This window comes from Laccaria bicolor, genomic scaffold, assembly GCF_000143565.1.
Source record: "Laccaria bicolor S238N-H82 LACBIscaffold_48 genomic scaffold, whole genome shotgun sequence".
Taxonomy (NCBI): Eukaryota; Fungi; Basidiomycota; class Agaricomycetes; order Agaricales; family Hydnangiaceae; genus Laccaria; species Laccaria bicolor.
In genome coordinates this window covers 334,117-345,275 of record NW_001889919.1, presented here as the reverse complement: position 1 = coordinate 345,275, position 11,159 = coordinate 334,117, and the positions used below count along the sequence as shown (strand labels likewise).

General features: G+C 47.5%; 4 protein-coding genes across 4 annotated transcripts; 2 read left to right on the top strand and 2 right to left on the bottom strand.

Moving 5' to 3' along the window:
• Positions 1 to 362: 362 nt before the first annotated feature.
• LACBIDRAFT_310912 (uncharacterized protein) lies at positions 363 to 3,263 on the top strand (the record flags this gene model as incomplete). The annotated part of the gene is made up of 11 exons (XM_001887873.1): positions 363 to 497; positions 550 to 615; positions 672 to 868; positions 918 to 1,315; positions 1,364 to 1,453; positions 1,506 to 1,659; positions 1,710 to 1,995; positions 2,056 to 2,198; positions 2,248 to 2,707; positions 2,764 to 3,090; positions 3,153 to 3,263. The coding sequence occupies 11 exons, from the start codon at positions 363 to 365 to the stop codon at positions 3,261 to 3,263; spliced, it is 2,367 nt and encodes a 788-aa protein (XP_001887908.1).
• A 1,260-nt stretch (positions 3,264 to 4,523) lies between these two features.
• LACBIDRAFT_333248 (uncharacterized protein) lies at positions 4,524 to 6,181 on the top strand (the record flags this gene model as incomplete). The annotated part of the gene is made up of 7 exons (XM_001887872.1): positions 4,524 to 4,563; positions 4,815 to 5,035; positions 5,088 to 5,172; positions 5,221 to 5,391; positions 5,475 to 5,674; positions 5,731 to 5,980; positions 6,006 to 6,181. The coding sequence occupies 7 exons, from the start codon at positions 4,524 to 4,526 to the stop codon at positions 6,179 to 6,181; spliced, it is 1,143 nt and encodes a 380-aa protein (XP_001887907.1).
• Positions 6,182 to 6,642: 461 nt separating this feature from the next.
• On the bottom strand, positions 6,643 to 7,372 carry LACBIDRAFT_310910 (uncharacterized protein; the record flags this gene model as incomplete). The annotated part of the gene is made up of 3 exons (XM_001887810.1): positions 6,643 to 6,748; positions 6,805 to 7,208; positions 7,265 to 7,372. The coding sequence occupies 3 exons, from the start codon at positions 7,370 to 7,372 to the stop codon at positions 6,643 to 6,645; spliced, it is 618 nt and encodes a 205-aa protein (XP_001887845.1).
• Positions 7,373 to 8,790: 1,418 nt separating this feature from the next.
• On the bottom strand, positions 8,791 to 10,283 carry LACBIDRAFT_310909 (uncharacterized protein; the record flags this gene model as incomplete). Its single annotated transcript, XM_001887809.1, has 10 exons — positions 8,791 to 8,815; positions 8,871 to 9,054; positions 9,111 to 9,236; positions 9,295 to 9,322; positions 9,373 to 9,404; positions 9,448 to 9,488; positions 9,541 to 9,800; positions 9,851 to 9,998; positions 10,055 to 10,068; positions 10,125 to 10,283. 10 exons carry the CDS (start codon positions 10,281 to 10,283, stop codon positions 8,791 to 8,793), a joined length of 1,017 nt encoding a protein of 338 aa, XP_001887844.1.
• Between the last annotated feature and the right edge of the window lie 876 nt (positions 10,284 to 11,159).

Sequence of the window (11,159 nt, the reverse complement as noted above, 5' to 3'; positions counted from 1 at the left end):
CGCCTAAGACCCGCGGGTGCCGTCGTTTCAGCTTACGCCGAGAAAAAAGTGCTTGAAATTTGACCGACTCGGAGACCCGGAGTTGAAAAGGTCTCCTTTTTTTGTGGAACACAGCAGCAAATTTCCGGTGGTTCTTGCGAGAAGAGAGCGTTCAGGCATAAAAAAACGCCCTGGTGGACTGGAATCAGCTGGAGTCCAGTTGGAGTCCAGTAGGAGTCCAGTTGGAATCGGACGTCCGAATGCCTTGAGTGGCTGTGTTTGTACATGTAAACCTCCACTCAAGACCTAACCTTAGATTAGGAGTTTCCCTATCACCTAACCATCTTGCACAACGCACATTATCTTCCACATCTTCAGAACCAATGCCACCGCGCCTCAACAAGCGCCAACAGAGGGAACTAGGGGAGCTAGAAGGCCTTGTATCATCTTCAAAGACTACAGAGGTGTCAAGCGGCGAGGATGATACGCCGAGACAAGGCCGCGGTGGGTTTTCGACGGTAAATTTCTGGACACTCACACCTTCGTAATGTATGATCTGAGTTGAAATAGCTTCTTACTCAAGATGACAATGACGACAGTGAGATGGAGGGAGAACAGAGGGTCAAGTCTCGGAAGGTGTGGGCGGATCTCATTTGCTGATTCGGGGTAACTTCTGACGGTATGTCAAGTAGTCCAAGAAGAAGAAGAAAAAGCCCGTCGAAATTTCTTCCAAAGAGCCAGAAAAGGTGGCGCCTGTCAAGCCATCTCGCCCGAGCACCACCGCCCCGCCAGTTAAGAATGAAAAGAAAGCGCTGAAGAAAGCCAAGGCGAAGGAGAAGAAGGCTGCGAACGATGAGCTGGATCAAGCCCTTGCAGAACTTTCGATCAAGTGAGCGACTATCCCTGAGTAGTTTGCCCCGCGATGACCATCAGCACAGATATCCCGCTTCACAAAAGATTTCTCATGCTTCTGCCGGGCGCCGGTCTCTGGCTGACCTGCTCGTTGTATCGCTTCAACATCTCGACAGCGAAGCGGAGTTGAAGAAAATTTTCGGAGCCCGTGTTGTTCAGGCGAATAAGAGCAGCTCAGGATCTACAGGACCTTCTCGAAGGCAAGGTGCTGCTGTGCGATCGCACCTCACGCGTCCTCAGCCCACTTGGTGGGCCGCTAAACAACGAGAGGGGTTATCCATACGGATTCTTTCAGAGGAGGAGGTCGCGGCTAAGGTAAAACGTAATGGATGGGCACCAATTGAAGAGACTTGGTGGGCGGTAGAATATAGCAAAAAGTATAAAAGTATGACCAAGGCATTCATGCAAACGGTTCTCTCTGGAGGTAATCACTTATTCAACTCACAAGTTCCCTACCTGACGTTATCATTAGACCCGCAAGGATTTTGGGATCTACTGGGAAAATCGCCCTGGCATGCCGACACTCTACTTCAGGTGTCAGAAGTATATCGTCACCGAGATGGTTGGAGCTCGTTTTCGTCGCTCTCTGTACCCCGCTAACATCGGCTTTTTAGAGCACGCCCAAGCGTTCGATTTTGTAGACCGGGCTCTTTTCACCTACGAGCGATCATTCATTGGCGCTTTCAATTTCACCACTGGTCTCAACCGGCTAGACTTTGATCACGTTGAAAATCGTCCATTTTTCTTGGCGGTTCATAGACAAATCGCGTACGCTGTCTTATATTCGTGTTTATGCACGTCCTTCATCACAAAACTAGGGATCTTCAACGCAGAGGCTGTGTACGGACCTCATTCGAATTTGCGCGGCTTTTATTTTCGCTGGATCCATGGACTGATCCCCATGGATCTCTGTTGCATCTTGACTTTCTTGCCATCAAATCTGGGATGTATCAATGGCTCATCGACGTCTTCGACGTATTTGCTGATAGGCGGAAAGAGCGTTCGGGCGAGATTGGTGGTCGCATGGATCCAAGCCTCTTGCCTGGATGGTCATACGCAAGGGCTTTAGCATTGCGGTCTGAAGAGGTTGCGAAGAAGTCTAAGGTACGCGTAATCCTTTCTAACCTGAGGTTCGAATACATTTTGAATTCATTTCGCACACAGGATCACCAACCCAGCACTGATGCCTTGAAAGAAGCAATCAAGGACTTCCCCTCAATCGTTCCGCTCCTTGCTGATAAAATTGATGGTTCACTTTCTGCCTCGATCAGAGCGCACCCTGATTCCAGAATACAGACTGACTCCAAGTGCGTATCTTTATATCTTCCTGTGTCCGTGCTCATCTCCATATGTAAGTTCGCTCTCAGACCCTGTGGCTATACTACACCTTCTTTCTCACCTCTACGTTCAACGCTCCGGCGCAGCCTGGAAGGAGCACACCGCCTGGTTCATAGAAACCGTTTCTGACAGCTTCTCTGCTCTTCCGTCATCTTTGCCTGTCACAGAAAGGCGGAAAGACTTTTTATCCCTCTATCAAAACGAAAATCTTCGCTTCTCCGTGTATCGACACATTGTAGTCCTCGAACCTACTAACCGGCGTCTGTTTGCTTTCATCCCGCGACAGGTCCAAGAAGTTAAATCTTTGTCGTGCGATCCCCTACCGCCACCAACTGCGACAACTCGGTACGACGAACGGTTCTTCGACGGAGTTGATGATCTGTTTTCGTTGAGGATGAGAACGCGTAGGGAGCGTGCTCTTGATGAGCGGAGGCTTGCGCAGATGATCCCCGACGCGGCTGCCAGACAACAACTTGAGGTACGTTGAAATCCATGGCCTCTGAAATTTTACTTGATTCCGACGACAACGGAAAGGCTTTATTCAATGCGAATCCAAATTTTGCAGAGCGCTTTCCTGGCGGTATACTTCAATTTGTTCAAGCGATAGGGCAACTCCCGGAAGACGTTGTAGAGGATATGATGATGATGGAGATGATGGGTGGCGGGGATGCCCAGAATGCGGGTGTTATGCCGGGTGGTTTGGATATTCTCGACCTGAACGAAGTCCCCGGCATGGTCCCTGTGCGTGTTGGGGGCGCTGCTGGTCTTCCTCAAGAGGAGGACGAAGTGTTTGAGAGTGAAGAGGAAGAAGTGGTGGAGGAAGAAGAAGAGGAGGAGGAGGAGGAGGAGGAGGACATCTCGGTGCGTTTCTTTCATTATGATTGGTCCATGAACTGGAATTAAACGTTACCGACTTGTTCAAGCCGATACCAAGGGTTATCATGAATCTACTTGGCCGGTTTTGGGGCAGACCTGCGGCGCCAGCAGAATCATCTTCTGACGAAGAACCCAGGGATAATACTGGCGTTGATTAAAGGATGGTCAAACAACAGAAAGGTGCAAGATTAGAGGAGGCGAGTATCGAGAGAAACAGTTGAGCGACTCGCATGTATCTTCCAACCTCTGGTCACCTCGCTTGAGGATGATTTTTGTGTGAATCGACCATGCAAACAAAGACAAACATCACCGTCCTCCAACTCACTTAGAGAAATGCAAACGCATCCCCAATATTAATCAATGATGACGCAGACGGCTGACTCGACAGCACACATACTGATTGGGAACGAAGCGGAATAGGTGATCATCAATGGGCAACTCTGACTTATACTGTGCAGTGTGCGGTACGCTCTGACATCGCGTGGATCTGTCTTTCATCCAGCCTTCTCATTACAGTGTGTTGCGGAGGATTACAGCCATCCTGATGGGTTCATCGGACTGACAGTTGCACCAAAATGCATAAAGGACAGGTCTTGATAGGTCCTGATATGTTTTGAATGCAGGTCAGGGTCGCAAAGATTTCGACACGATGATAAGGTTGACCAGATCTAGACTCGGGGCTTGGCTTTTCAAAACGCCCAGAAAGAACCCCTGCGGCCAAGTTTTACACAACAAGTCTGCGACAGATGTCAAACCAGCGTTCAACCGCAACCAGAATTGTGTCGCGATCGGCAAGGGGCTTCAGGCTTCAGGCTTCAAGAAAATCCTCCCCACTGAACAAGCGGTGCCGTATGTGCTCACTGCGCAAATCTCAACCTCAAACCTCAAATCAAGAAGCGCTTTCAGTATAATGGTTAGACTGCAATTTTGAACATTTACGATAACATGTCTACACGGCTTCCAGGTACACCTGTTGTCATTGTGACGTGGGCCTGAGCTGGAATGCATTCGATTTGCCCTCACCCCTTCACGTATAAAAGTCACGGGTGAGCCTTTTCTCTCATCCCCAACCCTCCCCTTGTTTCTTTCACACTGATGTTTTCTAACTCTACTTTGAGGAGCTACCTCCTGCGATATGTGCTCGTGTGCTCAATCATATCCATACCAGCAATCTCTGTAGCGTGCCTGAATGGTCTTCCAAACATCACGTTCGTCTGGTTACTTGTTGCTTGCGAAATCACGATCCATCACATGACAACGTGAGCACGCTATCTCTTTTCTTGAATCATCCGCCTCAATGTCATACAGGGTCATTGCTTGGAGATATTTTCCAGAGTTGTTTGACCTGATTCTGGTCTCACTTGAAATATCTGGTAACTGTCCATAAACTTCATTTTTATTGTGTCGCTCACAAAACAATGCCTAGCATGGTTTTATCTTGGTCTTTCAAAGCTTGTTGTGGGTCGGTCGTCGACTGACACTGCCGTAATTTTGGCAGTCACTTTATACGCTCTCATGGCGGGACTGTGTCTGACATTGGTGTTTCGAGTTGCATGCATACTCCGCTCTGGGGGAAGGAAACTCCTGGAGCCATTTAATCTATTTTCCGGCTGCGAATCTCCACCAAGCGAGTCGTCACGTCATCAAGTTTTGTTTGGAAGAAATATCTGGAAGTCTGCCTTTAGGTGAGGACTTGATCTACTGTACAGACCAATTAACATCATTGTGGTTAAGGGGAGAAGCAAAATTTGTCAGAGTCCTGCGGGGCGTTCTCGCCATTTCTTTCCTATTCACGGTTCTTGCATTTTCAGCATTCTTGATAATTATAGATCCCATCCACGAAACCGGACTGGTGCCAACCAAGGATTATCGCGCCCCAGACATATTGTATGACTTCAATATGGAACTTCCTGTTTGGAGTATCGTGGCGGTGAGTAGTGGTATAAAGATCCAGCTAAACGCGACGTAACTTAGGCTATTAGTTCATTGACATGCGCTTACCCATTGCTAGCCGACCCGATGTCTTCAAGAGTGCTATCAGTGTTATCCCTCTCTGGGACAATTCGAGTACGCCCACTGAATATATAATAGTGCCTGATCCGTAATATCCACTAGGCGACTACAAGCCTGACTGCGTTCCCCTGCCAGGCAACTTAACGGTCGGGGGTAAATCGCAGAATGTACAGTCCGATCCGTACATCCAAGCCATCACCATATTTTGTCCGAGCCGCCGGGTGGGATTGAATGGTAATTTACCTGGCCATATTCCTGAAGCTATCTCACGAGGTGTGTAGCTCAGGAAATAATGTCAGCCCCCTCGCCGGACGTATCCCCTGATTTACTCGTCACCATAAACTTCACAACTCTAGGCATGTTCGACGACTCATTGGTCGACGCCAGAATGCGCACCGTATCGATTCTGGTGGGTTTGACAAATAACACAAATGACGTTGTCGCCAACACAATACCAACCCCCATGTTCCCCGGTCTTAACCTTGCTGGGAATATCTCTCGTGAATTTAAAAGGCGTTTTGTCAAGCCACCGTTAGCGTCTTGGGGGATCTTCAGTGTGAGTAAAACTTCAATGACTCTTCCTTGGTGAATTATAACTAATGCTTGCTACAGTCTTCGACATCATTCCTTGTCACGGGCCTTTCCCCACTTTTTTACGATCCTTCCTCCCTTATACCCCGAAGCCCAGACACGGGCACATTGAGAATCTTCGGTCAAAACGATCATTCGGATTGGGAACTACACCAAGATTATAGAGACAAATCCGTCTGGAGCGGCTTAGCATCTGTAGGCGGATTCTGGACCTTCTTAAATGGGGCATTTGGGATCATCTTCGGGACTCGCTTAGTACTGATTTTATTCGGTGGGTGTTGAATCTCTGTTTGTAGCGAGCAAAGTTTCATTAGGAGCAGGTATCAAGCCGGGCTCGATATTCGGCATCGCTCATTTGTTTCAACGTCAGCGCCCTGCCGATGAGCATCAGGAAAATGATATCCATCAAGAGCGGCTACCTTTGCAAATTACTAGAACTTCAAGAAGTACTAGTCCTAGGCCTAGGAATTGAGTGGACAGGGTTGGGAAAAATAGAGTGATAACCTAGCCGGTCTTAGTACGACATGAAAGCCAGCCAAAGGCACCATTGAGTTTGGACCCGTTGCAAGATAGTCGTTCGTCGCCACCTGCGCGACTTGTACCGGCGTTTCTAGTGGGATGTGGTCTTGCTGAGCTGTATTTAAAGCGCATAGATAGCACTCATCAGCATAGTCTCTTAGTCAGTATTTTTTTACATGACCACCGCAGTAGCTCCAAAGTTGAGAGATGGCGTTGATGCCGTTCAGAAAATAAGCGAGGACGGGTTCTATATAAGTCATCGCAACATGCATAGCAAATACAGGCGCTCAATCGCTGTTACGGAGCGTGTCAAAAGTAATATAAGTAGAAAGGTAAAATACAAACATCGATAAAATGTAATCATCGATGCGTCAGGGCGGCCTCCAGAATAATACGAATTGCAACTCGCAGAAATCAATCCTCTAGGTCCCCAGTTAATTTGGGGCGTTTGATCCGTCGATGCTGACCACGGCGAGACTCAGCTGCATATTGACACGTCTTCCCCCGAGTCTTACATTGTCTGGCAGAATCAATACAGTCAATATGATTTCATTTGAGAGGAGAATATATACTTACTTGCACGTCTTATCATCACCATCCTCAGAAACTGGCCCCCCACACGAAATCTTACGGTCCCTGCAAAAGAAGCAAGCCATCTGTTGCTTTTTTTGAGGCTCACTTTTTCCTTTCGGAGCGCGCTTTACACCGGTAGGAAACGCCTGCTTGTGTTTTAGCCGTGGTAGAGAAATCTTTGGTGTTCCGGGAGATGCGGAACGTGAACTACTTTGTTGAGGTTCCGTTGGGCGTGATGGAGTAGGGATTCTGTCTTTTTCAAGACCATTTAGAAACGCGACGTTCGCGGATAGTTCTGAGTATGAAGAGCGCTGGTGAGGGGGAACAGTTTCGTGTTGAGGAGAGCAGGTGCGTGATATGGGGAGGTAGACGGGAAAGAGTCGGTTGAAGATGTCGGGGGAAGAGAACTGATAATCCGTTCGTCAGCTAAGCAAATCTGGTAGATAGAAACCTGAGAAATTACATTGATATCCTCGTATTTCTGATGTAGGAAGTGTTGCGATTGCATGGTGAGGTCGCCGAGTGAATCAAAATCCTGAAATGTCGTCCTAATGTCTGGGAGGCTCTCCATCTTGTAAGAGAGTTGACGAAGATCCTCGATGGGGCCTTTAATCTAAACAACGGAACGGAGAACTAAATTCGACCCCATAAGCGGTATGGAGATGCAATTCACTCACTCTATCAAAACAGGTTACTCCAGGGTCCCGGAGGGGCTCGTTATCCTCCTCCATGCTCTGCACATTGTGGCGCCGACCCAATGATGTAAGAGTGTAGCTAAGATCGAATACTGTCTCGCTACATGATGGTGGTGCGAATTCGTGCACAGTTTGACGGAGTTGCGCCATGATATCAATGATAGTCACGGAAGAAAGGTCCGGGGGTGTGGGTTGACGTTGTTGCTCAGGTACTTAACCTTTAAGTATTCATCGTTTGTGTATACCAACTAGCGTCTCGCCGAGTAAGCATGAAACCGATATGGAGATCAAAATATGGACCCACAAGTTACAACTTACCGCTTTCAGGAACAAAAGGAATTTGGTGCAAGATTGTTCAAGTACAAGACACAGCGTTGCTAAGGGCATACCTGTTCAGTCCCATCTTCCCAATATATGCAACAGTCGTGGTGCGTCGCGACATCGGTGCGCCGTTTTGCGTATATGAGGTGGCTGCCGACCTTCGAATGTATCAATCGGTGGACTCGGCTGTACTTCTCGGTGGGTCCAGATGCAGAGTCAGGCGCCGACTTAGTCACGATATCGCCTACACAATGAAGGCAACATCTTGTTCTTCTCGGAGAACAAGAAGACGGAAGTTTCCGCGAAGAAACAAAGATACCGACATCATTGGCATCCCAGGTTTGTATCCGTCAATTGACTATGTTGATCGGATGCAAGCGTTGAGAACAATAAGTTCATCGGGGGTTAGATAGCTTGGTGCAATGAGTCTGGCTGACTGCCCCAAAACGATCAGTTGTGACCCAGGATCACGGGACGGTAGTTGGTGGGTGCACCGTTCATCTGCAAGTGAGGTCTCTAAGGATCTTGTGGAATGCCAGCATCTTCTTCGCGGAGCCGTGAAGCCCTGAACTTGGAGTCCGATTTTGCGGATCCACTCATCGGGGGGAAAGCTCGGAAATGGGACGGGACACTGAAGATCAAACGACTGACGAATGATACGGTAAGGTGTCCCTTCCTCCACACTACATAGCATGACATTACTAAAATGAAAATCAAAAATGCTGGTTGAAATAATGAACTGCGTACGTTGTCCGTGATACTAATTACACTTCACGTTATACCAAAGGTATCCAAAAGTCAGATCTGAAAATAGAAATATACGTTATATCTCCTCGATTTCATGTGGATTCTCATTTTCTGAGGGAGCTTGTGCCGTTAGATCATATTTCGATGAGGACTATTGTTGTTGACGTACGAGCAAAATATCGTTGATTGTTGTTCTGTGAGGACGAGTCTGATGATGTTTTCGCCCTTATATCGATGACACGGGATGACACCTTATTGTGGATGTTACGTTCAGCCCAAAGCAGAAATTAAAAGAGCCACACCTACCCTACATCTTGGCCGGTGACCTCTAGTGGCTCCAGTTTCGGTCTTGAAGTTGAAAGAGGATCCATGGACCATCCTCCTGCGCAAATGTTGGCGCTCATTGAGTCTATCGTCAAATTAAGTTGAAAAGGAAGGTTTCCATCAACTGTTGAGACGACGGACGCTGATAGGAGACTGTTTGAATATACTGAGTCGAGAAATATTAGTAAGGACCTGTGAGGAAAATGGAAGGATTCGACGGACATTTCGCAAGAAAAGTATACAACGCAAGCCAAATGACTAGAACCATTAGGCGCAAGACGTGCAAAGTAAAAATCTGTCTTTGAGAGTGTTCGGCAATCACATACGGTTGGACGACATGACTTGGAACTACGAGGAAACAAATGTCAGGAGAAGGCTTTGGGCAGTGAGAAAGACGTTTACTCACACAAATTGCCACGCCAAGCGCTATGATGCTATGAGTAACGTCAGGCTGGTGGAGACGAGCTGATGGTGTGGTCGCTACCTCGTGAGGACCCCTGTCCCTATTATCGATGACTTTCAATGTATGAAATAAGTTTATCACGAGAAACAATCCTACTGATAGTATACGCCACAAGCTGATCGAGCAGCCGTGCCACTCTAGTAAAGTCAACCTGGATTACGGTTCAAGAAGGGTGATACAGAAGCTTACCTCTTCAGTGCATTCTTTCTTTGGTTAATGAGATAATACAACATAGAGACAGTAATGATGAGGTCGACCACCACGGAGGCAACGAGCAAGCAGGTCACGAGCCAGTACCACTTGAATGCCCCCATTGTTGGCGCTATTAAAAGCCTGGCTGAGAGGACAATGCTGCCCACCCAGTGAGCGACGGCTATGGCCATGCAGAAAACGCCAATGTAACTGTAGGGGTTCGGAAGTGCTCGCCAGACGCGCAAAGAGAAGAAACACTGATCAGAGTCAGGTCAAAGGGGGACGAGAAAGAAGTGTTGACACGTACCTGCGTGATGAGTGTGATCAATCCTCCAACAAGTGTAATGCCACCAAGGATCGGAAATCTAAACAACCTTTGGGGTTGGCCGAAGAGCGTGATCGTTGAGTGGTAAAGTTCGTAGCAGATTCCTATTGTATGTAGAAGCTCCAGGATCCTTGGTGGCGAAGCGTTTAAATTTTGCATTGACAATGGCAACAAAAGAAAACACACCATACAACCCCAACCTGCAGCATATGGCCTACTTATGAGACTGAGGAATTCTGACACGGATCAAACCCACCAAAGCCTTCAACATCCATGGATCTGAAGCCGAAAACCGTCTAAAGTAGAGATAAGTTTGTAGGGTAATGATTCCGAACAGAAAGATGGCAAAAATAACGCCTATTTGAAGAGCACCGATGGTGTTGTCTAGTGTCCAGGTCGTGGTGGTGGTCATCATGCATGAATAGCGGCGGATGAGGCGTAGAAAGCCAGTTTCAAGCCAGGGGGTAAAATTATGTCAAGGGGGGATAAGAAGATTCGACCTCCATTGGGGGTGCATAATGATAATAACGGTCGCAAGAAAACTTGTCAGGTGACCATCGGAGATGCACCTGAAAATGATCGGCAGCGTGTGACAGACCATGCGAATCACATTCCCTTTTTTGGAGTTGCAAGATCTGGACAAAACATGGTAAAGCTTGGTTAAAGCTGTTACAAGCTGTTAACTGCTGCAGATCAGGCCTCAGGATTCAGGAGCGCACCCAAACAGAGTGAATGCATCTCCAGGGTGGCCTTGGACCTGGAGAGATCATCAGAAGATGGTGGGAGAAGACCGGGAGTCATCTCCTCAGCCGCACTTTCATCCAATGTTCAATATTACAATGACCATCGATCAAGTCACAAATGTTCTTCAATCGTTATTTTTTGATACAGGTAAGCAGACTCACTTGCCAGGTTGATCACTGATAATTTATGAAAATGGGTAACTCAAGAGTACTCGACATGGCGAAACATTTACGCGCACGTCACGGTGGTATTTAATTCTGTGGGTTCGCGTTCCACCAAGAAACACATCAAGTACGTCCTTGATGAGGTTGGGACCTGAGTAAAAGCTGTGTTAAAGGACCCGTTAAGATCGAGCGCAAATCCAGCGTTTGAGTTCAACAATTACACTTCCGTCTTATAAAAAAAATTCCAGCCCTCAAAAAAGACAGACATAATGGCCACCAATTTGGCACCAATATAAGCATCATTGCTTTTTATAATTAAGAGTGGAGCCAGAAGTAACGCGCTATGTAACGTTCCGAGCTCACGGAACCTGTATCAGAGACTA